General features: G+C 42.9%; 2 protein-coding genes across 2 annotated transcripts in view; one reads left to right on the forward strand and one right to left on the reverse strand.

Moving 5' to 3' along the window:
* LOC141776449 (uncharacterized) overlaps nucleotides 1–20,570 on the forward strand; it is a 45,793-nt gene extending 25,223 nt beyond the window's left edge. The window contains exons 22-35 of the mRNA XM_074650066.1: nucleotides 257–1,328; nucleotides 3,206–3,608; nucleotides 4,925–5,299; nucleotides 7,542–7,764; nucleotides 10,439–11,075; nucleotides 11,189–11,348; nucleotides 11,486–11,602; nucleotides 11,694–11,855; nucleotides 12,177–12,339; nucleotides 12,434–12,815; nucleotides 13,880–14,027; nucleotides 14,145–14,234; nucleotides 14,326–14,521; nucleotides 15,602–20,570. Coding sequence (XP_074506167.1) covers nucleotides 257–1,328; nucleotides 3,206–3,608; nucleotides 4,925–5,299; nucleotides 7,542–7,764; nucleotides 10,439–11,075; nucleotides 11,189–11,348; nucleotides 11,486–11,602; nucleotides 11,694–11,855; nucleotides 12,177–12,339; nucleotides 12,434–12,815; nucleotides 13,880–14,027; nucleotides 14,145–14,234; nucleotides 14,326–14,521; nucleotides 15,602–19,953 — 8,480 coding nt within the window. The 3' untranslated portion in view covers nucleotides 19,954–20,570. The remainder of the gene's footprint in view (nucleotides 1–256; nucleotides 1,329–3,205; nucleotides 3,609–4,924; nucleotides 5,300–7,541; nucleotides 7,765–10,438; nucleotides 11,076–11,188; nucleotides 11,349–11,485; nucleotides 11,603–11,693; nucleotides 11,856–12,176; nucleotides 12,340–12,433; nucleotides 12,816–13,879; nucleotides 14,028–14,144; nucleotides 14,235–14,325; nucleotides 14,522–15,601) is intronic.
* Nucleotides 20,571–21,815: 1,245 nt separating this feature from the next.
* On the reverse strand, nucleotides 21,816–27,475 carry LOC141753685 (opioid growth factor receptor-like). Its single transcript, XM_074612297.1, has 8 exons — nucleotides 26,879–27,475; nucleotides 26,331–26,393; nucleotides 24,820–24,855; nucleotides 24,657–24,711; nucleotides 24,202–24,280; nucleotides 24,059–24,125; nucleotides 23,826–23,974; nucleotides 21,816–22,732 (listed from the first exon to the last, which is right to left on the reverse strand). The coding sequence occupies exons 1-8, from the start codon at nucleotides 27,398–27,400 to the stop codon at nucleotides 22,348–22,350; spliced, it is 1,356 nt and encodes a 451-aa protein (XP_074468398.1). The 5' UTR covers nucleotides 27,401–27,475; the 3' UTR covers nucleotides 21,816–22,347.
* Between the last annotated feature and the right edge of the window lie 402 nt (nucleotides 27,476–27,877).

The raw sequence follows: 27,877 nt of genomic DNA on the forward strand, positions 1-27,877 counted from the left end.
GTACCTTGGCTGAGCTTCTTTTCCCCTCACAATACGTGACGTTGTAGCAATACTAGGCACAGTTGTGGTTCTATGATCTTTGAGTGACTTTAAATTTGGGTGAAAATGTAAATTTGGGTGAAAATGAAGGGCAAGTAAGGGTCATATCCAAGTCAAGAAATCATTTTTGATTCATATGTATGTTTGATCACAAAAAAATCCTGGCTATATTGTTATGTTGCATGCTATACAGCCTTCTTTGATTGTTTGTTCACAGGTTTTGGAGAAGGGACTAGAGAGCAGAAAGAACAGTTTCAAACTGAAAGCGAGAATGTGGCCAAAGAGACACTAGAAGAGCCAGATAAATCTTCCAAGGCCAACAGTGAAGTAAAGAAGACCTGGAGTTTCCGACGGTCCACTGTTGCAAAGAGAGACATGCCAGTGGAGGCAGCAACCGACAGCCATGATACCCGCTACCCTGTACGTCGCAGTGGCAGGCAGCCTAAGCGCACTAACAAACTAGAGGAATTCCTCTCGACTGCCAAAAGAGTGACAAGAAGGAGCGCCCCTCCTAGTCTGGAAAGCGGAGATCCTCCTTCCCAAACCCCAACTGATGCAGAGACCGCCTCAGAGGCCAGCTTTGATGGTAACGCTGACGCAAAGACTGTAGAGGACAAGGTAGAGTCCCCAGAGAGGAGGACGAGAAGCGTCACAAAGAACCAGATCCAAAAGAAAAAACGTGGCAGACCACGTAAAGTGATAGTCAAAGATGAGGAAAGCTCTGAGAATGAGGAAGACAGCAGAGACTCTGCCAAGAAGGACCAGTTACCGGATAAAGATGAGGAGAATAAAGATGAAGAGGGTAATCCCAGTCCTGAAGACGTAGGGAGCACTACTGCAGTACAGCCTCAGCCAGAGCAGGACTCTGAGAAGAAAGAGGTTGTTGAGGAGCAGAACGAACACGAAGATGAAAATGACAAATCGGAAACAGAGGAGAGCGATGATGAGACGGACGAGGAAAGCACAGACAAGCCTGCGGCAGTGTTGGTCAAACGTGGACCAATAAGAACATACATCAATAAAAAGAGGGTAGCCAATAAGAACGCCACCCCCGTTAAAGGTCCTGCTGCTGCCAACAAGATCGCCACTTCTGTCAAGACCAAGCTGAGAACTACACAAGCTTCTGGAATGACAAACAAGCCCCGGACACAAGAGGACAATGATGACGAGAATGACTCTTCAACGTCTTCGTCTTCATCTTCCACGTCATCATCGTCCATTGATTCTGATGAAGGAGGGTATGACCCCAATGCACTTTACTGCATCTGTCGCCAGAAACACAACAAAAGGTATTTTTAATACATTGTTTTTATCCATTATTGGTGTTATTGTGATCACAATGACTGCAGTGTATATTTAAAGGACCAGTGTGTAAGATTTAGTGGTCTGTAGCGGTGGCAACCAACTGAATACCCCACCTGAACCTACGTTGGATGCGCTAGAGCTGCAACCATTAATCGATTAGTTGTCAACTATTACATTTTTCAGCAGCTGTTTTGATAATCGGTTTGAGTAATTTTTAAGGGAAAAAAAGTCAAAATTCTGATTCCAGCTTCTTAAATATGAATATTTTGGGGATCTTTACTCCTCTATGACAGTAAGGCTGAGCAATATGGCCAAAATGTTCTATCCCGATATAGGTTATTTCCTATCTCGATAACTATATATATATATACATATATATATCACGATATAGCATATTTTCCTGAATTCAATAAAAAAATTGTCTATGGTAAAGCCTGTTTTTGTATACTCCTTTGTGAATTAAATAATAAACGGAGTATTTTCTCATTTAATTGAGACCTTAAATGCGAAATGAACAGTTTCAAGTGAAATTATAGAGAAAAAATAGATATTTCCAGCTATACACACTGGCTATGTTTACGTGCATGCACACAAGTACGGAGTAATCGGATTAAGACATTAGTTTGATTTAACTGAGTTTAATCCGATTTTCTGCGAAATTTGAGTTAGTATGTGCTTGTTATCAATTTAGACAACGTAATTGTGTATCTCCATATATGATTTAATCACAATACGATTCCATTGAAAAACATAATGATGAATATTTTATTCCATTTCTGCCAATATGTCCCCCTAAAGTCTACACACTGGTCCTTTTTAAAGTGTTAATAATGAAGTAGGACTGGGCGATATGGCCAGAATCTTCTATCATGATATAGTGAATTTCATATCGCGATAACGATATACACCGATCAGCCATAACATTAAGACCACTGACCAGTTAAGTGAATAACATTGGTTATCTCGTTACAATGGCACCTGGCAGTGGGTGGGATATATTAGACAGCAAGTGAACATTTTGAACTTTGTGTTGGAAGCAGAAAAAATGGGCAAGCGTAAATGAGAACGACGTTGACAAGGGCCAAACTGTGCTGGCTAGACAACTGGGAAGGAGCATCTCCAAAACTGCAGCTCTTGTGGGATGTTACCGGTCTGCAGTGGTCAGTACTTACCTAAAGTGGTCCAAGGAAGGATAACCGGTGAACCGGCGACAGGGTCAGACCTGAGGCTCATTGATGCACATGTGGAGCGAAGGCTGGCCCGTGTTGTCTGTTCCAATAGAAGAGCTACTGGAGCTCAAATTGCTGAAAAAGTTAATGCTGGTTCCGATAGAAAGGTGTCAGAACACACAGTGCATCGCAGTTTGTTGCTATGGGGCTGCGTAGCCGCAGACCGGTCATGGTGTCCATGCTGTCCTAATGTTATGGCTGATCAGTGTATATATCACGATATAACATGTTTTATGGTAGTTCAATAAATAAAAAGTATATGAAATACCATGTATTAAAGCTTATTTTGTATACTCCTGTGTGAATTAAGTACTTGAAAGAAAAAAAGTACAGTATTTTTCTCTTTTTAAGAACTTAAGTGCAAAATAAAGAGTAAAAGTTTTAAGTGGAATTATAGAGAAGCAAGAAATTAATAAAGTCCTAGCCTATAATGCGATAGAAACTATATAGAAAAAAATATACGCTACACCTTTATTTATATCGCTTTGACGATGTATATTGTCACATTGCCCAGCCCTATAATGAACTGTCATTTTAATGAACCTAATACCAGTTGCTGTTCTTTTCATTTTAAACTTCATATTTAAGTTTAATTTTATGTCCCGTTCTTGTAAATGTTGTGTGCTCACTAGGTTCATGATCTGCTGTGACCGCTGCGAGGAGTGGTTCCATGGTGACTGTGTTGGGATCACTGAGGCCCGCGGGCGTCTGATGGAGAGAAATGGGGAAGACTACATCTGCCCCAATTGCACCGCTAAGAAAAACCAGGTGGTGAGGCCCGCCACGTCTAACCTCTCTACGAGTATAGATCTCGGAAAGCCCAAAGCTCTGACTTCTACTCTCGTTGCTTCTGCTGTTCCCTCTGGCGAGAAAACTATCATCGGTGGGTTAGACGTCAGTCTGTTGGCGGTTCAGGCTGTGGCGCTACCTCTGTCCTCCACTCCTGGAACGTTAATAGAGGACCAGGGCATCAAAGGCAGGATAGAGAAAGCTACTAATCCAACGGGGAAAAAGAAGATAAAGATCTTTCAGCCGGTAGGTTACAAACTGATCTCAACTTAAAAGCATTGAATTACTGTGTTCATTTGCAGATTTCTTCCCTAGTCTTTTAACATTTATTTCTGCAATTCACCTCTGAGCCACATGAGGGAGCCTAAATGTTAATATTGTTCTGATTATTGTAGCCTACTTTTAACATTGAATCTAATATGAGAAGTTAGCATACATTCTGTTTGTTTTAGAGGAAACAAACGAGAGCCTGTTAACTCATTTGGTCTCATTTATAAAGTATTTAACATGTTTTCAATATCACATGCATGAAACGAAATTGTGATTTATGAAATGTATCTCTTTGAAATTGCTGGTTTATAGTTGATGCGTAAATGGTTAAGAACGTTCATTTACGCACAAATTCACTCTTATGATTTATAGATACGGCCTGTTGTGAATTGTGTTGCGATGGTTTGTCATTTTTAAAAAGGGTCTCCAGAAAAAAGTTTTGGAAACACTGCTGTAAACAGTTCATACTTGAACCAAATTGAAGTCCATTTCACCACAGTCACTGTTAAAGGGTCTAATGTGTGGTTGAAGTGTCAATTTTAATTATTAAACCCCCAATCTGCGATTTAGAGTACAGTTCTGGATTACTCCAACTAGGGCTGCACGACTACGGCCAAAATGATAATCACGATTATTTTGATCAATATTGATACCATGATTATTTATCACGATTATTCATTGATTTTTAGCGACAGCATATTTTTATTGAACTTTCACATTAAAATAAACAGAACACTGCATTTTAAAGTTAAATGCTTTAATCTGGTGCACTTCCAAGGCAAAATTAGCAACATTAAGAGCTAGATAAACAATTTTATGCTCTTAATTTATTCATAAACACATTGGTTGCATAGATAATATCTATACCAGAGAGTGAAGCCAAAACATCTCAACCACTGGCTGGTGGCTGTTAGTGTGGGAAGTGCTTGATTTGATATGAAGCAGAGTTTTCTATGAGCAGAACATACATTTTAATCTTCAATATCGCATGCGATCATGTTCATTTAATTGTGGGAAGCCAAAATTGTGATCGCGATTAATATTTGATTAATTGTGCAGCCCGAACTCCAAATGTTACTGTGTTTTGGGTCTGCATGGGTGGTGTTGCTGTGTTTAGAGAATGCAGTTAAATCTCTATGTGGACAAATAAATTGTTAAAGTCACGGTGATGGCATCACAACTTGAAACTGAAAACCATTCTGCAAAAGATAGTATACACTTTTCAAAATCATACAGTGCAAAATGATGGTGCTCGTCATTAGGTGTTAATTTTATTGTGTACTGACTTAAAGCAGGCCTTACAGCAGTCAGCCCAAGCAAAAGCAGCCCAGAAACTGGCCCCGACCACGGAGAAGAAGGCGGCACCCACAGCAGAGCAGAAAGCGCTACCAGTCGCGGCGCAGAAAGTGGCGTCAAACGTGGAGGTGAAAACAACACCAACGGCGGAGGTGCCGGAGGAGAAGGCCGTGCAGAAGGCCGAGGATGATTCTTCCCTTCCCAAATGTATCGGGCCTGGCTGTGAGCAGAACGCCCAACAGGACTCTGTGTACTGTGGCAACGACTGTATCCTGAGACATGCTGCTGCGACCATGAAGTCCATCACTGATGTCAAAGAGCCCAAACAGAAGGACAAGGCCAAAGCTCAGAAAACCAGGTCTACACCAAAGGTAACCCGGACTACTTGAAATGATGCCTTTTGTCTGTGCTGTTCATGTCTTTCATCTAATGAGAAAAAGCTGTGCAGGGTAGCAGAGTTACATCAGCTGTAGCAGTGGGAAGCACTTTCTTAGAAGTTGAATCTGTCATAGTAATGTAGATATTTGACTTTTGATCTCATGTCTTTATCATATTTGAACAATTATTTCCTGAAATGCATTTTAAAATGTGGTTTATTGTTAGCGTGGCTGGCACAAGTACTTTTCTATCCTCTCTTTTGTTTCACAGAAAAACCAACATTCATGTTTTATTACACAATTATTACAGTCATATTTGGGATTTTAAAAAATATAAAGAGATTTGTCTTGGCTAGTTTCCTTGCTGTGGCTGCACCCTCTGCATTTTGATATTGTCACAAGAGGTCATATCTTGGCCTGACTAAAATGGTTCAGAAAGCTTTGCTGTTACTCTAAAATACTCCTTTGAAGTGAAATTTCCTAACAAATGGTAATTTTAATATATTGCTATAGCACATAAGCTGTTTCCATGCTTGTCTGCCTGTCTATTTGCGTGAGGAGCGCAGTGAGACCCTGCAGATCCAAGCGGGACATCAATTGAGTAGGCGGTCCTTAATGCGGCCCAGACCACCTCCGAATGTGGTCTAAGCAATCTGCTCTCAATGCATCTAGGTGCATTCACACCTGTACTTACAGCTGTCCACTTGTGATCGTATCACCCAGGACGCATGTTAATGCCAGGTCTGAACAGGGCCTGATGCTGTTCCGTAACAGGGTCGGATCAGGTGATGGTAACCTGCAGTGGAGCAGGTTCAGTTCATTGGACCAGATCCAAATGAGTAAGTGGTCTGTCTACTGACCAGTCAGCTCATGGGAACAATGGCGTCATAATTCCCACTGGATCATGAATTGGACAAAAGCACTTTATGCAGATTTCAAGATGTTTAGCAGAATGTTTAGACACCTGCAATTTCTTCTGATGTTCCCCAGTGGACAAAGAATATGTGGTGACTTTATGACGTAGAAATTGTATTGCAGTTGCAATGCCATGGGTTGTATAAGTGTATCATTTTCCCAGTGCACCTTAATGATAGCAGGTGATAAGCCTGTTTTTATTAAACAATAGGAATATCTAAATGATTATGGCTCTTGATGCCTAACCTACACACTGTTTTCGTTACAGGCTGTCAGTATGTATTTCAATGCATTCACATTGTCTGCATTTCTAATGTCTTGTATCATTCATATTTATGTTATAGTTAATAGTGAAAGTATAGAGGGGAACTAACTTAGGCTTGGAAATATCAACCATATTTAACAGCCTTTATAATAACTGGACAGTATTCTTGCTTTTACTGTTATTACTGTTTTGTATGCTTCAAGTTTTGCTTATTTTTTTGCTGCTTTGTGCTTATGTTCTGTATCTTTTTATAAGCCTAATATTGACCTCATTTTGCCTCTGCAACAACAACAACAAACCTCCCACAGGACTCAACGGTCCAACTCTTGTTAAATACTTTTCACATGCTGCTGTTAGAAATGATTGGTTACAAACCCTGCCTATTTCATGTGCACTCATAGCTGGATTAAAAAATCCTTCGGTCTCATTACTTTGAAAACCCAAATGGACTTAAGTGAGATTGAACCTTCGAGGGCCGGGGAAGCGAGTAAACAATGATGTACAAGCTTTCATTATTTCAAGTGATGTGTACATTCTGGGAAACTTTCTTCATATGGTTTAACCTTGAAGAACTACTACTGGAAGAAAGCCTGACAATGTTGAACTTGCTTTGTAATGTGTGAAATTAACTTTTTGGCTCGCTAGCCTTAGCCATTAAAATGGACCTACCAGGAATAATTTAGTACACACAGTGTACATTTTTCTTAGAAATATGTCCAGGTTTACAGAAGCTTAGATGCTACATGCAGAGGAATGTAAAAGACTGCCAATGCAGAGCCTGCTGTATGCAGAAATGCAATTATTTTACTTTGAATTGTACTATGCACACTGTGTGTTCAGTGGTTATACAGGGACAAAAACAGAGAGGAAGACTGTAAAAGTTATTATTTTTGTTTTCCATAAACAGATTTTCCTGGCATTTGGCAGAACTTCATAGAGGGAATCTATTTTTAACAGCCAACATGGCTCATTTCTGTATTTTCACCATAATGTTATCAAACAGTGCTGGCCGAGTTACTAAAAGTCCTGAATGTGTGTTTCTTCCCGTCCACCCAGAGGGCCGCCGCTGGTGGGAAGAAGACGCAGAAGAAGACTCAGGAGGAGTCGGACAGCGAGGAAGACGACAGTGCTGATCCAGATGATGAGGATGGCGAAGATGAGCACGCTGAGGAGCACCCGCCCCCGCCGGCCACCGCGTCCTGGTCCAGCGACCATAATTACATTGCAGTAACACCAGAAAAGACTACACCCATATCACCAACAGTGTTAAACAAAAAGTGTATGTATCTCTTTGAAGGTCTCGGCCTGTTGTTGAATTGTTATTTTTTCCATTATAAATGGGGTTCCTGTGGTGCTAAACGTAATTTTAGAAATGATCCGTACACACGGGGACGAACACGCTCCGGAGATGAACTCCCCCGTTCGCTAGATTTAAAAATTGTTTGCAAAGTGTTGTGATTTTGATAATGTGAAGGTTTTGTTACTCAATGAAATGTTGGCAGCTGTGAAAAAAGGTAAGTGCTATTTGTTGCTTTGGGTAAGTATTCAATAATCCAGAACACATTTATTTTGAAAGGAGCACTCCACAGGTTGCACTCATCAAGATCATTTGATTAGGTACTCAGCCCTTGAACCAGGATTCTCACCTGGGGAGACTTAACAGAAAGCCTGCATCCTAACTGGAGGCAGGAGTTTGAAATATGTAGGCATTTATCAGGCAGGGAGGGTCTAACAAATGATGTATTATGGGAAATGTAGTATCCAGCTTTATTTCCTTTTTTGGATCTTGACCAAATCTTGCTATGGCCTAAAGGTCAGGATACCTAGGCCTCTGATACATCAAATTTGACTATTCCTTTTTTAAATATGACTCTTGAAGTCCCTCAACTTTTTGAAAGTGCAACACTCAATCGCTGGAGTGCCTCTTTTGAATACCTCATAGTTAAAATGCAGGATGAAAACATAAAGGGTCACGTGGTAGAGATGGGAGGGCTAGAATCTCTTATCCTTTACCATGAGGTGTATGGACGTGATGAATGGACTGGTACTTGTGTGTTTGGATGTGAGTTCAAATTACCTGCACAAGTCTCCACTTCCTGGGTTCATCACCTCAGCTGTTGACCCCATAAAACACAGTCCTTCCCTCCCTTTCTCCAGCAGGTAGGTGTCTCAGAATTCCCCCCCATGTTAATGTGGACTAATGAAGCTAACATAGCTCACATTGAGCTGATATCAGCTGTTAAAGCACAACTTTGTGTTTTTTTTCTACCCTTGATTTTTAAGGGTAACTGGCTTCAAAGTTTTTGATTCATATTGAATATGATGCATCACTACTGGTGGGAAACTGGCTTTGAAATAAAAGGTGATTTAACAGATTTTAGGATGCCTTGATTGATTATGTGAGCAGTGTTGGCTTGCTGTAGGATATCCTGACCAGCTCAAACAAGCATTTAAACTGATAAATCTACACACACTGCGGAGACGTGACACCCAAGAGCCCCCCCCCAGATGGTGAAACCGCAGGGAGAGATGGACGCTGCCAGCCACAGAGACCAGACCACCTGGGGGAACAGCAGTGAAGTTCAGAAGGGGCCACAGCAGAAGATAGAAGCTGAAGACATCAGCTGAGCACACCGACTAAGAAGAGGGAGACCCATGCTCATATTTATCACACACATTTTCCAGCTGATGAGACCTGATATATATTGGGAGGAACGTTTGTTGCAGTGAAATGTGGACAGTTTCTTTTTACAAGGGGTCATTGAAGGCACCATGAGGATTGTAACTGATAAGATAGCAAGTGTTAATCTAGTAAATGCATCTTCTCAGGTCAGGAGATCAGTATTGATCAGTACTGACTGTTGTGTGATCAACAGGAGGAAGTTATGGCTCATTGATTTGGTCTTTCATAGCCCATATTTTGCTGAGTGATATTTTTGATTGGTGTGACATCATCAGAGGGTGGTTGATCGATTGATGGTTGCTTTGGGTCTCAATACTGTTGCTCTGCACAATATAATTGTGGGTGTATAGTTTGTGTGTCCAAGTGGGGTTAATGCTTGTACTAATGCAGTTTTAGCATGCAACTTGGACATAATAGATGACGCACTAGCATCTGCAGATGACAGTTTGAAGAGAGATTTGACAACGTGTGTGTATTGCCATATAAGTCTTGGTACAAATTGGTTGATATAATTTCTTTCATATAGTTTAAAAGAAATGTATTATTCATGTGTACCTGCATGATTTATTCTCTGACAGAACAATTAACAAGATTTGGGTCTAGTTAGGGTCATTGCCTTATCAGCTGGTTACAGTGTTAGTGGTTAAGGTTTGTGGCTGAGCTCATGATATGAATGAATATTTAAATTAACAGTTTGAGAATGAGCAAGTTATGAAGTTCAACCTGGTGGTTGTCTTTTTTCAGCAACCGCTGATGAGTACGTTTACAGTAAGATCTTGCACAAGACTCCAGCGCTTCAGTTCCCTCTTTCCTGTTCGGGTCTATGGGTACTGAGAAGTAAGCAGTCTTATGAGGGAGAACGAAGAACGAAGACCATTGGAACTAAATAATGTTTGGGGAGTAAAACCTTTCTCAAATGGACCTGCATAAATGGCACAATGTATCTGCCCTCCACTGCCACAAATAAAGAGGGCTTTTTAACTGCCCAGGTGTCAAATTTGTGTTTATTTCAGTGTGTTCAAACACAAACGCTTATGTGAATGACATTTTTGATCAAATGAGGGAGGGATTCATTGTAACATTTACTACTTTGTTTCACTTTTTATGATCAAGGTTAATTTTGTTGTGTATTTGATCATCTCAAAACAATGTGGAGCTTTTTTAGTTTGTAGTCTCTGAATTATTGACCCCAGAATCATGATTATCTGCAGTGATTATCTACATGATGTTGCATATTTTTAAATGTTGGGTGTTTTTTCTTGGTTTCCAGCCCCCCCTAAAGAAGAGAAGCAGAGCGAGAAGGAACCAACCCCGGCTCCTGAGATTCCTCCAGCGTCCGCGACACCAGTCAAAGGAAACAAGAAGTCCCCGGCTACTAAAGCAGCCAAGGTTTCCCCGAAGGGCAAGAAGCCGTCCCCTCAGACCACCGGCTCAAAGGCGTCCAAGAAACCCGCGACACCCCCGAGTAAAACCGCGGCAAAGTCCAAGAAACTAGGGCAGTCGGCCGTCCAAACCCCATCTCGCTACCCTCCAGGTCCGATTCACGTCACAGGAGCGCTGAGAGTCCAAAAGTCCAACTTTACCATTCCTAAGAAGCAGCCGCAACAAAAGGAGGCTCCAACCCCTCCCAAGATCACCCCGCCCCCCAGAGTCAAACCATCTCCAGTCGTTTCAGCTCCCCCCATCCACTCCAGACCTCCACATCCAATTGCTTCAGCTCCCCCCATCCACTCCACATCCTCCAGACCTCCACATCCAGTTGTTTCAGCTCCCCCGAGCCACTCCACATCCTCCAGACCTCAACATCCAGCCACTTCTGCGCCCCCCGCGGTCCCCTTTCCGCTGCCAGTCAACAACCAGATGAGAACGAACATCCGCCGCTCGCTGACAGACATCATCTTTAAGAGGTAAGAATCCCCACAAAACCTACTTCAGAATACTTTTGTTGTTTCTGTAAATCTTTGGCTGAGCACCTTTTTAAACGCCAAACACCAATATCTGTTCTGTTCCTTACCACCAGGGTAAGCGACAGCGATGATCTGAGCATGACTGAGTACGAGGTGGCGAGGCTGTCAATTGCCATTGAAAAGGAAATGTTCAACCTCTGCCTTCACACTGACAGCAAGTACAAGAACAAATACAGGACTCTCATGTTCAACCTGAAGGATCCTAAAAACAAAGTGAGTCAACATAAACGTGCATGAGCTTATATTTTCAGTCCACATCTTGTGTTTATGGAGTTGTGTGTGTGCCTAAAGCCTGAAAAGGCTTTGGTTTTTCATGTTAAAATGTTAAATCACTGTGTGGTTTGTCTCAGGGCTTGTTCTACAGGGTGGTGGGTCGGGAGGTTAGTCCCTACAGACTCGTGAGACTAACTGCAGAGGAGTTGCTTTCCAAAGAGATATCTGAGTGGAAGAAGCCCGAAGTTGCTGAGGTAAGCGTCACATCCCTTTTAACTAAAAACCAAACACAGGTCAAACTGAGGTTCAAACAGCTCACTGTTGAGATGTGGTTGTCTCCTGCAGGCGCCGTCTCCCAGTGCACGAACCCTTTTGGGTCTCTCCAAACTGGGCAACAGGCACGACTCTGGCTCTCTTAGCGTGGATATGGAGGATGCGCCGCCAACATCGGATGGAGATGTATGTATCTCTGCCACCACTTCATCTACTCGCATGGCTTCTGCTGCAGTAAGTGGTGGCATTTCTTTAGCTTTCACTCTTTCCCTTTTCACCTTTGCATGGTGTGCTTAGTAGCAAACAGTTACATAAATCTGACAAAGTATAGCAAAGATATAGCAGGTTAGCCATCTTGCCAACTGTCCTGTTTTTCAATACTATTTCATTCCTTTTGAAGCTTCATCATTGTTAGGCATACTCGCATCTACTTTGCTCAAAATACAGTGTTACATCAAAGTAATCCAGAGTCTTCTGGGTGTTATGTGAATGACTATCATCTGTTCCAGTTCACCTACTAAGAGTTGACAGAGGTCCTCTTTTCTGTGTCCACAGGACCAAGATGAGTCCAGCTCCACTCCTTCAGCTTCAGCTCAGCCCTCTACTGCGGAGGGGAACAGCGGCAGCAGCATGCCAGACATCTTCAGCACCATGCTCAAAGACACCACGTCTGAACACAGGACTCATCTATTTGATCTCAACTGTAAAATATGCACAGGTAAAATGAGCCACAGAAAGTGTCAGAGGTTATTATTCATCCAGTGAATGATTTGTTATACAACAGATAACTCTTTTTAATCTTGCCCCTCTAGGTCAGAAGTCAGAAGATGAGCCCGCAGCTAAGAAAGCCAAACTGACGGAGAAGCCTCCATCCTTCCAGTCTAACACGGAGCCGGCTGTCCCAGAATCACAGCCGCAGCTGGACCTCAACGTGCTGCCGCCTCCGCCCCAGGTCCCCGCAGCCATCGTCCCCACCTTGTCCTCTGTCAGCATCACCCGCAGAGACCCACGCATGGCGAGGCTCAACTCCGCTGTGACCGTCACCTACCCTGCTCCAGAAAAACCCATCAACAGCTCAGCAGAACCGCTCCCGGCTCCCGTTAGTGCTCCAGTGGACGTTGCACCCAAGGTTCCACTGCCGATGCCCCCAGCGCCACCGTCTTCAGTAGCTGCATCCAAAACAGCGAAAACAAGGTGCTCAATCTCATCTTTTGTAAATAAGGGGCGTACAGTGGAAACCGCTTATAGTGATCCCGTCTGTCCGGGTCAAATTGATCACTGTAAGCGGATGATTATTATAACCAAACTTTTGTTGTTGTTCATAATTTTTTGTGCAGATTACCATCTAATTGACATTTGTATATTTATTACATGAATACAAAGTAATGAAACGGACATCTTTGATAATTTTACTGGCTTTTTGCAAATTCTTTTGGCTTTTCCCTCACCGAGGGTGAGGCATTGTTATTTTTGTCCGGTTCTGCAGTGCGAATGTGCATGCAAACGGCGCCCCTTTGCCGTAGCGCCTCGTTCCCTTACTCGGTAGCGGCATGGAGGGATGACCAGCACCGGTCTGCACGTGTGCCGTAGAGCCGGTTGAGTATCGGCAAAGTTTCACTTGACAATGGCGGCTCCAACCACTGGTCCTTTCCCCGTGCACATTTGTTTTTTTATTAAGAGAAAATGACTTTCCTTTTCCCGTCATGATATCAATATACACGCAGCATCAGCCTCAGGTATCCAGCCGGACAGCGGACGGTTCACGAGGCAAATTATCAAGGGTGTGAAGTAAAAAATAAAACAAACATTCAACTAATGTTAGTCTAACGTAGTTTTTAAATGTTTTCCCACATGTTTTCATGTATGAAAAGACCCCAAATGAACACTGTAAGCGGACTACTTGATTACTATAAGCAAAATATTTAAACATCCTTCATATAGGAATGGTTCTGTCCCAAGATTTTTGATCCATACAAGTGGTTGATCACTGTAAACCATGATCACTAGAAGCGGTTTCCACTGTACTAACATTTTTTTAGTGATATGTTTTTATATTGTGTGCTAAAATTGCATGAATATGTGTAAAATTGTATTTTTAAACAGAATAGGTGGCGCTATAGTAGAGTATGATGGGGCAGCGTCATCCGTTATTTACTGTTCTATTCTTTAAGAAAAGCCCTGAATGTGGTAAACCCTGTACGGGCTTGAGACTTGGATTTGGGGTTTTCTCTAAAAGTGTGACTGTTTTGTTTTTACAGTACGTCCGAGCCTTCTCCTGAGGGTGAGACAGCAATCTTCCTCCATGGCCAAGAGAAGATTTGGAAAGGAATAATCAACATGCAGGCTGTGGCCAAGTTTGTGACCAAGGCTTATCTGGTGTCAGGAGCCTTTGAATACCTGAAGGAGGTGAGTGATTTGGCTGATACTTAATTTCAAACTTAATCATTATTGAATGCAAAACCTTTTGGTCATACATATTAAGCAAAAGCATCATACTTAGTGTTACGTGTCATTGTTGTGCAGGATTTGCCAGACACCATTCACATTGGAGGACGGATATCTCCGAGCACAGTGTGGGACTACGTCGGGAAGCTGAGAACTTCGCTCTCCAAGGTTTGTTTGGAAAGATTAATAACAATTTGTATAAAAGTGCTTTATTTAAAGGCCTTACATCACTTACATATTGGTTTCTTTATGTTTGCAGGAGCTGTGTCTGATCCGCTTCCAGCCAGCCACAGAGGAAGAGGAGGTGGCATATGTCTCTCTCTTCTCTTACTTCAGCAGCAGGAAAAAATTTGGTGTGGTGGCCAACAACAACCGTCGAATCAAAGACCTCTATCTCATCCCACTGGGCTCAAAGGACCCATTACCCTCCAAACTCTTACCGTTTGATGGGCCAGGTAAGCGTTCACAGGGTTACACAAATACCTTAGTGGTGACATGAATGTAATTGTATTTAGTTAATGATATTGCTGTTGTTTTTTGTAGCTGTGGTGAGTATATTTAGTGTAATATTTGTTGTTGAAATGAGAGCTTGTTGATTCATGGGTTTGTACTGTAGGGGGCACTCACACTCCTTGTTGAGTTACACACTTCTGTGCAATTTAACAGCTGCTGTGTTCTCTGCTGTGTATCTGACTTTGTATCAGACATTTCTAATAAAGGAAGTTTGCATCGCAGGTTGGTGCCATCTGAGTCCAGTCTCAGCCTGTTGTTTGTTAAGACTCGGCTCCTGGAGAAACGTAATTGAACAACTGTGTAATCAATAAATTCAACCGTTTTATACCACGCTGGTGTTCATATGGTAAAATGCTGCACCACTGGGATAAACCAAACATGCTTTTAACATGTCCTCCTAAATGAAGCATCAGCACTTGATGTAAACGTTGTAACCAGTGATTGTAGTTAACACTACCCACATTGCTTTTGCAGCTGTGGTAAGTAAAAAGGTTGTACATCTGCTGCTGCATATCGTGCCTCAAAAAGAGAATATTAGAGGAACAAGGTCTTTCTTTTTATTAACTGAGTAGCTTGAGAAAAATAAAATTACACATGTTGAAATAGATACCATAACCAGAACTATATTACAGTTAACATGTTGCAGTCTTTCTTGCAGTCATGTTTTATCAATTTCCAGGTGCACCAACAAGTTTAATGACTACTAACTAAACAGTAAAACTGCACATTTCTACCATTACCATGTGTCGTATAAAGGATACACTTGAGGGAGTTGAGAGAACTTAGCTTTATATCTGATTAAGCCTTTTGTGATCAAATTCTTTATGCATGTATCGGGGGAAATATTTTTTCTAGAAGCTCTCATTTCACCTGTTTTTCTGTCTTTAATGGACAAGTCAGGAATACTCAATCAATCCTTTTGTTTTAGCAATTTCATAGAATTAATGTCTGCTTTGTGAAATATATATATATATGTATCTGTGCAAATGTTTTCTAAGATTCTTGCTTTGTCCATCTTGCAGGGCTTGAACCAGCTCGTCCCAACCTCCTCTTGGGGCTGCTGATCTGCCAGAAGGACAGAAAGCGTTCTGGTGCTCCGTTGGAATCGGAGGAAAAGCGGTCCAAGACTCAAATCAAAGATGTCGATGACACTGGCCTTCCAAAGCCATCTGCTTCAGTCAGAGCGGAGAGAAGCGCACGACAGAGTCTTGAAATCCCCTTCAGCAAAACTCTTCCAGGGTCACCTCCATCTATCTCCTCTGAGACGTCAAGCAGCAGCGTAGCCACCCCCTCAGTCCTGTCCCTTTTGTCCTCTGTCAAAGCCCCATCCACTACCACCGGCAAGGACTCCCCATCCTCATCCAGCTCTGTTGCTTCCTCTGCACCAACTGCTACTCCTCTTCAGACCATCCTCGACTCCCTTTTCGGGAAGAAAAAGCACGACTCCGAAGCTTCCAACTCTCCGTCCGATCAGGGTGGGGAACTCTCCATCCCGCCCGCTACGATGCTCGACCCCATTGTGCGGCAGTATGCACATAGTTCTAAAGAGCAACCGGTGGAGGAGGAAGAAGATGAAGATGACCGACCGTATGATCCAGAAGAAGAGTATGACCCCAGTAGGGGCTACAATGTGCCTAAGAAGCCTGTTGAGTTAGTAAGCAAACCTGAAATCTCTAAGCAGCCTGAGGTGGTTGAGAATGAAGGTGATGATGTGGCATATGACCCAGAGGATGACTCCATTTTTGATGATGTTAAACCTGTAGTACCAAGTCAAGCTAAGGTTGCACCTGAATCTATAGCTGATCCACAAAAGATCTTGGAGAGCCTTAAACAGATTGGGGATCAGGCACTCCAGAAACAGGAACAACAGCAAATGTCATCTACAGGGACACCTGTTGCCTCGTTGACTCTTCCAGACACACTCTTAACTACCAAATCCCTTTTGGCCAACACTCAGCTACTGCAGCTCGGCAAAAAGGTTGAGGAACTAATGAAGTCTTCATCGGTTGCCCCCTTGATCAACCAGAGGAGAGATCCCCGACAGACCAGGGATCCTCGCCAGTCTGTCAGCGACAAGACATCGACCGATGAACCCGAGGAGCAAGAGGAGACACCTGCTCCGTTGGTGGATCCTACTCCTGTCTCACAGCCTGTGGTCGAAGAGCCTCCGCCGTCTAAAGTAACTGAACTCCCAGACTCCTCCCAAGGCCCAGAGACATCACCGCCTCACGAGGAAGTGAAAAGCGAGACGCTACCCTTCATGGAGTCGGACGAGGAGTCGGTAGCAATTCCGTTATTAGGAGAGGAGGTGGAACCTGATATGGAGGACAACTACATGGATGAGACGGAAGCGAAAACCGAGGAAGCGCAGCCGATGAAGGAAGAAACTGAGATGGACAAGTACAGTATTTGGCCAAATGCTGCCAGTATTTTAAAAGCTAGCGAGGACTCGGATTATGACGAGAATAGCCAAGAGTCAGCAAATTATTACGATGAGCCGACAAACACCTCTGCAGTAGCTTTGACCATCCCAGTACTCACTCAGAGCACAGCAATGGTTGACACTCCCCGCTCGCTCGAGTCCCATCACATGCCGCGTCACATGTCGGCGTCGAGCTTCGACAGCGAGTACAGACCTCCAGCTGACATTCCCCCACCATCCAACTTCCCCCCGCACCATTCGATGCAGGGACAAAGCCTGGTAATGAGGCCTCCGCACATGTCTATGCCACCGCCCATGCAGGGTCTTCCTCCAATGTCAGGCCCCCCTCCTATGCAGAGACCCCCTCCACCCATCCATGTCCCCCCCCCTGTGCGTGGTCCTCTCCCCATGCAGGGTGACAGCAGCCAGCAATATGGTCCACCTCCGACTGCATACCCCCCCTATCAGAACCAGTGGCCAGGCTCCCAGCCTCCTCCGCAGCATCAGCAGCAGCAGCAGCAGCAGCAGCAGCAGCAGCAGCAGCAGCAGCAGCAGCAGCAGCAGCCTCCTCCTCCTGGACCACCTCCCCAGAACATCATGCCACTCAGAGGACCACCACCACCATTCCCTCCAATGGCCCAGAGAGGCCCCGCTCCTCAAATGTTTAATCCCTCCATTCCCCCACAGCACATTGCACAGCAAGGCCTCCCTCCAGGCCTCCCCCCACCTCCTACTTTTGATGGACAGAGCAGTTTAGCTCCACCAAGGTTCACTAGTCCACCACCACCATTTAATTTCCCTGCAAACAGAGGTCTTCCTCCACCTTTCACGGGGCCACCTCCCAGTCAGTTTGAAAACAGACTCCCTCCTCCGTCCCACTTCCCCGGGCCCAGGGGTCCCCCGCCCTCTCAGTATGGTGACCGTGGGGCTCAACCCCCGATGGTTAATCAACCTCGAGGCCCCGCAGAACAGTATAACAGAGACAGTTCTAACTCTTTCAAGGTAAATGTGGACCAGAATCCAAACCCTCTCCATATTTTTAAAGACAATCATGGTCCCCCGCCTGGTCCAGCATACCGGGGACCTCCACCGAACCAGTATGAGGACAGAAGAGGCCCACCTTCCAGCAGCGAGATGAGCAGACCGCACTTCAATCCACATAGCCAGTACGAAAGCTCCAGACCACTCTCCTCACCACCACATCGAGGATCTTTCGATGAGCACCGAGGTCCTCCGCCTCAGGAGAATAGACCCCACCCGTCTCAGCGTTTTGGAGGATCAGAGCGGTACCGCTTAGATAGGCTATCTGATGAGCCTAGACCTGTTCGCCACAGTGGGCCACTACTGCCAACTCCTCCAGAGGCTCCCATAGGTCCTCCAAGTCGCATGGGAGCCCACAGTCCAGACATGCACCGGGACGACCCCTGGCGCCGCCTCTCTCCCGAAATGAGGAGGAGGAGCAGCACCACCCGAGAGGACTCCGAACTCCGCATCGCAGATCGTTTCAGTCGCTTTGAAGGAGGGCACAGAGAACCTGCTCCTGGTTCCTCACAACCCTCTGAAGAGAGACAGAGGGAGCTGTCCGAGGACCGCCGGAGGGAAAGAGAGCGGGAAGGCCCCCTCCCCGGCAGACCGTCATGGGACAGGGTCCCGGGGAAGCGGTGGAGCAGAGAGCGAGAGTGGGATAGAGCCAGAGACAGGGACCGCGATCCAGAGCGTAGCCGAGAAAGAGACCGCGATCCAGACCGTAGTCGAGAAAGAGACCGCGATCCAGACCGTAGTCGAGAAAGAGACCGCGATCCTGATCGTAGCCGAGAAAGAGATAACGATCCAAAGCGTAGCCGAGAAAGGGACCGCGATCCGGAGCGTAGCCGAGAAAAAGATCGCGATCAGGAGCGTAGCCGAGATAAAGATCGCGATCCGGCGCGTAGCCGAGAAATAGACCGCAGCCGAGAAAGAGACCGCGTGCAGGAGCCTGGCCGAGAAAGAGACCGCGTGCAGGAGCCTGGCCGAGAAAGAGACCGCGATCAGGAGCGTAGCCGAGAAAGAGACCGCGATCCGGAGCGCACCAGAGAAAGAGACCGCGATCCGGAGCGTACCCGAGAAAGAGATCGAGATCCGGAGCGTACCCGAGAAAGAGATCGAGATCCGGAGCGTACCCGAGAAAAAGATCGAGATACGGAGCGTACCCGAGAAAAAGATCGAGATACGGAGCGTACCCGAGACAAAGATCGAGATCCCGAGCGACCCCGAGAAAGAGATCGAGATCCGGAGCGACCCCAAGAAAGAGATCGAGATCCGGAGCGACCCCAAGAAAGAGATCGAGATCCCGCGCAACCCAGAGAAAGAGAGCGAGATCCTGAGCGACCCCGAGAAAGAGAGCGAGATCCTGAGCGACCTCGAGAAAGAGATCGAGATCCCGAGCGACCCCGAGAAAGAGAGCGAGATCCCGAGCGACCCCGAGAAAGAGATCGAGATCCCGAGCGACCCCGAGAAAGAGATCGAGATCCGGAGCGTACTCGAGAAAGAGAGCGCAGCAGAGGCAGGGAGGGCGAGAAGCACAGGGAGACGGAGGGAGAGCGACACAAGGATCAAGACACAGACAAGAGGAAAGACCGGGAGAGAGACAGGGAAAAAGACAGAACCAGAGATTCTGACAAGAGGGACCACGACCGCGACAGAGGGAAAAACCGAGATCGAGAACGCGACCGCGAAAAAGACAGGAAACGGGACAAGTCCCGAAGCAGGGAGCGAGACCGGGACAGAGACCGTGGGAAAGACCGGGGCAGAGACAGGGACAGGGAGAGAGATAGAGACAGGGACAAAGACAAAGACAGGGATCGTCGGGACCGGAGCAGAAGCAGAGAAAAGAGAGAGGAGAAGAAGGACAGTAAACACGATGCAGCCAAGGAGAGAGATAAAACGGCAGAAACTGACAAGAACGTGTCCTAGTCTCTGTTTTATGGACACTACATTACGGTTTTCAGAGACACTTCATTCTTTCACCAGTTAAAATCCAGTTGTATCACTGTAAATGTAGATGAGCAGTATTTTGTTAAATTTCCAGTTGTGTTCATACTAGAGAAAAAAAAGTTTGACATTGTTTGTATTCTTTTTGTCACTTAAAGGTTTCTAACTTTGTTTTATCACATTTGAAGAACAAGAAAACTGAAGGCCATCTAAGTTGCTTGTCTACAACATGTATAAAGTAGGTTACTGAGTCCTACTACATGTACCTTTTCACCTGTCCAAGCAGTTTTTTTTTTAAGAAATCAATAATGTAACTGAGTAACACACCATTTGCAATATGTAAATATGAATGTATTTCTGTATATACTGATGTTTTTAATCATACTTTTCTAAGTAGAGAAAATAAAAGCCATATATCTGAGATGGTTAATGTGAAAGTAAAGGAAACACTGTTGACACACCAGTGTGTGTTTATATGTCCAGCAGCATTGAACTTTAAAGGCTCCAACTATCTACGGTATACACCCCATCAATGGTTGTCAATGAAATGTCCTGATTTTGTTTCAGCTCAACCAATTAAACCCATTTGATGACATCTATGTTCCTCTGTTGTTGTTGCTAATGCGTGTTAAAAAGAAAAAGTAGATTATTAAGTGTTGGTCCCAAAGAAATGTGAAATTGCTTAACTTAACATAAACATAAAAGATGTGATTCTGGATGGTGAGGAGTCACATGACAGCCAGTTAGGCCAATGTCAATGACGGTGTCTTCGATCCCAATGTCCCCCGTAAAGCCTTAAACCCTGAACCCTCAGGGATTTAACTGAAGCCACCTGGTAAATGAGTGTGAGAGGCTGCAAGTGCTTGAAATGGTATAAATATGAATGGGACAGCACTTTGCGGCGACATCACGTTATCTTGACGTCAATTGTGGGTTTATATTTTGCATTTTCTTACTGCCTAACATGAACGTCTTACGAGAGGAGAGGTAACCTTATTGTCAAAAAATCTATTTACTCGTTTTTGTCAAAACAATATCAATAATCAAAATTAAAGGAAATAAATGGTTGATGAATAAACCAGATATGTAATACAGTCTAATGTTTGCATTACTCTGATTTCATGTGGTTTTTAATGTACCATCTTAAATCCTTAATATTTCTGTTTAAATCTAAATATGCCAGGCGTTACCTTTTATTTTAACGCCTCTGGGATTCCCCAGGTAACCCTGTGTTTAACATCACAAAGCTATGAATTGTGGGTAATTCCCTCAGGCAAAGTCTGCAGAAATGCGAACTTGATGAAAGTGTTCATAAAGGAGAAATAATTCACTGCTTTTCGGTATTCTGGCCATACTTAAATTAAACTTCATATCCACATTTATCTAAGCACAAAACCAAATCATCATACAAAATATGAGCACCCAGGTGGAGAAACCTGTTAAGGGAAGACATGAGAAATATGTGTAGAACTAAATCACTTATATTTAATCAACAGGATTAATACACAAATCAAAACATACAGTTTCTACTACTCCTAAACCGTTAGATCACTCTACTGCAGTTAAGCAGGAACACAACTCCCCCAAACACATGATACTGATAAACTGATAGTAATATCTACCTTCTCTTTCAGTGATCATAAAGCTTTAAATGCAACACTATGATTACAGTACAGAACCACTTTTTGATATTATTTCCTCCATAATCTGTATAAAAGTGTTATGTGAATCAAATCATTAATCTACATAATGCTATTACTTTAATAGGAATAAATGCAAGGGTGAGGAATCTGTGATTGGGAAAACAACAGGATGTGATCATACTGAATAAGAAAATAGAATTCATTAGGCAATAGAAAGACAGGTTTATTAACCACAGTCAAACCGGTGAGCAATTATTACAATTCTTGATTAGTCCTTCTTATACACACTACAACATTAGCCCTTTTATTACATTTGATCTTTTTCTGATTAAAACATATCCACCCTGTCGGGAAATATTGCACCTTTTAGTTTGTGAAAGTCAAATAAGAATATAACTGAATAAAATTATAATAATAAAAGTCTAGGGGCCGTATTACAGAAACTTTTTAAACTTGCAGATCCTATCTTAACTGTTTGGTAACCATGGTAATTAGGTTTAGGACCTGATTTAAGAAAACATTACAGATGAACAGTTCCTAAGTCAATGTTTCGCAAATATTAAACATTATGGCCATTCCTACAGAGTTTAGTTGTATGTTGTACGTATATAGCTACATACTTTTGAGACATTATATCCCTGAACCTAACAAAAACAAACTAAAACTACTGTAAAACCAAATATATATAAAACAAGGCTTTTTCAGGCACAGTGACAGATTAAGCTTTGGCAGCTTAATATTCCTTGTCTTCGTCTTCGGTAAAATCTTCATCGTCAATAAAAACACTCGCACAAGCATCTTTGTTGCCTTTCACTCCCTGTTGTTGCTCGGCCTCTGACCGCCTCGACCACATCATCTGAATCTTCTTTGGGCACCACACGAACTCATCTTTACGGTCGTACTTCGAATAGGCATACTTGATGAGACTCCTGCGTTGCGTCTTGTCGAGGACAGCGAAAAGGAAGTAGTTGAGGACGCTGTCCTTGACATTCGGGAGTTGTCCGTTGACGAGTGTCTCCTCCAGGAAGAAGCGGACCAGAGGGGCTTGGTAGTGAGGGAACCCCAGGGTCCCCTGGCACTTCAGGATGCGGGTGATGCGCAGGTTGTTATGAGTGTGACTGTCGATGACAAACAGTAAGAAGACATTGTTGTTACTTTAAGTCAGAGATGGAAGAAGTACTCGGATCCTTTACTTAAGTAGAAATAGAAATACTAGTTCAGAAATACTCCATTACAAGTAAAAGTCCTGCTTCCAAAATGGTACTTAAGTACACAAGTGTTATCAGAAAAATGTACCGAAAGTATCAAAAGTAAAAGTACTCATTATGCAGAATAGCACCTTTCAAATGTCATATTATTATTAGGGCTGTCAATCGAGAAAAATATTTAATCGGGATAAATCGCATGATGGTCCATAGTAAATGCTGATTAATCACACATTTTGTATCTGTTCAAAATGTACCTTAAAGGGAGATTTCTCAAGTATTTAATACTCTTATCAACATGGGAGTGGACAAAAATGCTTGCTTTATGCAAATATATGTATATATTTATTATTGGAAATCAATTAGCAACACAAAACAATGACAACTATTGTCCAGAAACCCTCACAGGTACTGCATTTAGCATAACAAATATGCTCAAATCATAACATGGCAAACTGCAGCCCAACAGGCAACAACAGCTGTCAGTGTGTCAGTGTGCTGACTTGACTAGGACTTGCCCCAAAGTGCATGTGATTATCATAAAGTGGGCATGTCTGTAAAGGGGAGACTCGTGGGTACCCGAAGAACCCATTTTCATTCACATATCTTGAGGTCAGAGGTCAAGGGACCCCTTTGAAAATGGCTATGCCAGTTTTTCCCCACCAAAATTTAGCATAAGTTTGGAGCGTTTTTTAACCTCCTTCACAACAAGTTAGTATGACATGGTTGGTACCAGTGGATTTCTTAGATTTATCTAGTTTCATATGATGCAGTATCTTCACTCTAGCTTTAAAACTGAGCCCGCTGCAACCTAAAAAATAAGTAAATAATAAAAATAAGTTGCGTTAATGTGTTAAATAAATTAGTGCCGTTAAAACAAATTTGCGTAACTTTGACAGCCCTGGTGTTTTTGTCAAATAAATAAATATAGTGGAGTAAAAAGTACAATATTTCCCTCTGAAATGTAGTGGATTAAAAGTATTTGTAGCATAGCATCAGAGTTCACCTGTTGAGGTTGTTGAACCTGTCTCTCCAGTTTGATGCTCTCTCGACTTGTCCTGTTTCTTCATTACACAACCGGATCCCATAGAAGTCCAACATGAGCTTGTACGACTTCAACAGGTTTGTCTTGGCGGTGCTGTTTTGAAGAAACTCCTGAAGGAAAAAGTAGAACTTGTGTCAGAATATGTGAAGAACTTTCTTCTGAGGTTTTAACTTTGTGGCTTTTAGCAGTTTAACCTCTATCTCTTCTCTCGTCAGTGGACTGGCCTCATAGTTCATGCCTGGTTCCTGCAGAGGGAACAACCTGAGAGAAACAAATAAACTGTATAAACACTCAACTAAACATTTTAAATGACATGTGTTATTATAGAGTAACTTACCATTGAATGTAGGAGTGTACATACTCCAGGCTGTCATACTCTTGATACCAGTTGTTGTGGAAATTGTGTATATAGACACCTGAGAACGAATACAAAACACCAGATCAAATTGTAGATAGATGTTCGGATAGTTACACAGATTAAGATGAATCCAGATGTTTCTGCTATACAAGATTATGCTTTTTTTCCTAACTTTTCTATAGTCATTGCTGTTCTCTAGTGAAATATCGAATTGCTCTCTAAAAGTTATTCAAATGAAACAACGTGAAACGGGAAAATCACTCTTTGGTCAAACTGCTCAGAGACTCGTTCTGTGATGAGGGATGACTGACATCAATTTGTTTGAATTAATCCTTATTTTTGATTAAAAACAATGCAGATTTATACTGCAGTTACACTGATTTGATGTAGAGCTTGTTTAAGTCATGTCCATGTGCTTGTAAGTGTAGACCTACCGTCGGGCAAAGAGGGCGTCTCTCCGAGGTAGAACTTCAGATTAGGCTTGTTGTCCTACTCAACAGAAGAGAATTCCACTTAGATGTTTATTCTTTTATACTTAGAAATAATCACATAATATAATAAGTCACATAAACACAAAGTCATCATGTGTGTACTTACAGTTACTGGCTTGCAGCGTTGCATCCTCATCTGGGACTGTGGGGAAATGTAGAAGAACAATGTGTGTTTGGTTAATGCTTTAACATGAGACTGTCGCTACGTTCACAATCACATACTGTTTTTTTTTTTACTTTTACTGCAGCTGCCCTTACAAAGTACGTACTGCTGCAGGCAGTATGCATACAATAGAGACATGCTACTTCATCCAAGGAGGGTGGAAAGAGGAGAAGTCATGCGTCATCATGGCGTCATATTATTGGGGTACAACATAAGCGCAGTCGCTGAAATTGAGCCAATAGCAACGCACGACTGCAGCTCCAGTTACACTGCGCTGTGTTATACCACAGAGCTCCACACCCGTGTCCCCGCCTCTTTCATAGTACCTGACTTCATCATAACATTTCATCTTGAACTTTGACCCTCTTGCTCATATATCCGCTGTGCAGAGGATTGTGGGTCAGAATAGCCAGGAAAGCATGCTGGCCTGCATACTGTAAAATGCTACTGGATGTAGTAGGACATGCTGGTATTTTTGGCATACTGCATTTGACATACTATGTATTGGGACATACTAAATCTCTTTCTGGCATACTAAATAGTATGGTAGTATGGGTATTGGAACGCACAGATTGTGTGTGTGTGTGTGTGATGCGCAGGTTATGAGTGTGACTGTCGATGACAAACAGTTAAAAAAATATTACTTAGATGGTTTTGTTACGTTTAGTCAGAGATGGAAGAAGTACTCAGATCCTTTCCTTAAGTAGAAATAGAAATACTACAGTGTAGAAATACTCCATTACATGTAAAAGTCCTGCTTCCAAAATGGTACTCAAGTACAAGTACACAAGTGTTATCAGCTAAATGTACTGAAAGTATCAAAAGTAAAAGTACTCATTATGCAGAATAGCACCTTTCAAATGTCATAATATTATTAGGGCTGTCAATCAAGAAAAATAGTTAATCTTGATTAATCACATATTTTTTATCTGTTCAAAATGTACCTTAAAGGGAGATTTCTCAAGTATTTAATACTCTTATCAACATGGGAGTGGGCAAATATGCTGCTTTATACAAATATATGTATATATTTATTATTGGAAATCGATTAACAACACAAAACAAAGACAGATATTGTCCAGAAACCCTCACAGGTACTGCATTTAGCATAAAACAATATGCTCAAATCATAACGTGGCAAACTCAAGCCCAACAGGCAACAACAGCTGTCAGTGAGTCAGTGTGCAGACTTGACTATGACTCGCCCCAAACTGCATGTGACATGACCCTCTTACTCATACTGTATATCTGCTGTGCAGAGGATTGTGGGTCAGAATAGCCAGAAAAGCATGCTGGCCTGCATACTGTAAAATGCTACTGGATGTAGTAGGACATCCTGGTGTTTTTGGCATACTGCATTTGACATACTATGTATTGGGACATACTAAATCTATTTCTGGCATACTAAATAGTATGGTTATTGGTGTGTGTGTGTGTGTGTGTGTGTGACTTACAGGATAGCCATGCCTGTAGTTCTGCATGTCTCTTGCGGAACTTTCAAATCTGCTGAACTTGTACTGGTACACAGAAAATAAATGACAATATTAGTTTAAGCTCAAGACATTTAATGGTTTTAGGAGGTCTAATAACAACAAACACTGCACTGTAAAGTCACCCTTGCCAAAAAAAGGAAAAAAAAGTGTTGAAACCGTCTTAAAATTGCAGTAAAAAAATTTTTTTTATTTATTTATATATTATATCTATCAGTCCAAACACGTTTTTGCAATGGATTGTCAGAGTTGTATTAACAAAACTCAGAAATAAACTCTGTTTAAAATAAAAGTCCATAAAAAAATTTAAATAAATAAAAAAATTGCAGTAAAATAAATTCCCCAACATGAGCTGGAGATTATAAAACAATAAGGTCACTATTAGATCATGAAACAGAAAGTGATTTCAGTGCAGGCCTAAAATAAACCCCCTCTCTCTCAGAGCTGCTCTACAGGCCCCACCAGCACCAGCAGGCCCGCCAGCACCAGCAGGCCTCCTCTGGTTCACTCACATGTCTGGAGGGTGCTGGTCCTCTGGTCCTCCTGGATGTGTCCTCCTGCTGCTCCATGGTGTCCCAGGTGGAGTCATAGTCGCAGTACAACTCATCTGTGGTTTCAACTCGGTAGTCTTCCACGCTGTCAGACTCTTCTTCATCCTCTTCCTCAATCCTGGGACGCTTGCTGGTCAGCTCCTGGTTGGTCTCTGCGGTCCTCTTCCAGGTGGCCTCATGTTGACCCTCACTGAGAGACTCCTGGACCTGGATCTCCTGCTGGACCTCCTCTGAGCTGCTTCTCTCTGTGAGTTTGTCTTCGTTGTTTATTTCAGGCTCCCTCTGACTTCCTGGATCTTTCCTCCAGCCTATCGATAGAAACGCGAACCCGACTATACCTCTCATCCCTCTCCTCATGCAGCGCCATAAAGACCCTAAAAGCCTCCACAAACTCTCGATCACGGAGTAAAGTCTGCTGGAGGTGAACCAGTTCATGATCAACAGCAGTTTGACGAGTTCACACAACAGCGACATAACCTTCATCTGTTACGACATGTTCACTTTCACTTTCTACCAACTCAACTCTCTTCACTCTAAACAGAAACTTAGTCGACAGCCGGCAACTCCCACATCAGCAGTCACTGCTACAGAGTTACACCAACACATGAGCTGTCCACATGCTTTCACTTCTAAACAGAGGACAGTCAGTAGTCCAGATACTTTCACTTCTACAGAGAGGACTTTAATGTTTTTAAGAAAGAAATATAACTATATATTAAGACAATAACTCTGCTCCCAATTCAATATTTTTAGTTAAGTTACTATTTATTTATTTATTATTAGCCCCTGGCATGTATCATGTTACGTTATTTTATTTCATTTTATATATTTATTTTAAATTTATTTTATGTATATATATTACCTATGTATTGGTTTGTTGTGTCAATACATTTAGAATACATTTTATTAAAAAATAATTCTGAAGAGAGGACTGCTATTTATTTATTTATTATTAGCCCC

This window comes from Sebastes fasciatus, chromosome 1, assembly GCF_043250625.1.
Source record: "Sebastes fasciatus isolate fSebFas1 chromosome 1, fSebFas1.pri, whole genome shotgun sequence".
Lineage (NCBI taxonomy): Eukaryota > Metazoa > Chordata > Actinopteri > Perciformes > Sebastidae > Sebastes > Sebastes fasciatus.

What these genes read in the sequence shown, in the direction of transcription:
- LOC141753685 (XM_074612297.1), bottom strand. Translation starts at nt 27,400, where the DNA reads ATGAAGGTTATGTCGCTGTTGTGTGAACTCGTCAAACTGCTGTTGATC. An exon ending in GTACACTCCTACATTCAATG is followed by an intron (nt 24,126 to 24,201) that starts GTAAGTTACTCT and finishes TGTTTCTCTCAG; the next exon opens with GTTGTTCCCTCTGCAGGAAC. An exon ending in AGGTTCAACAACCTCAACAG is followed by an intron (nt 22,733 to 23,825) that starts GTGAACTCTGAT and finishes TGTCATCGACAG; the next exon opens with TCACACTCATAACAACCTGC.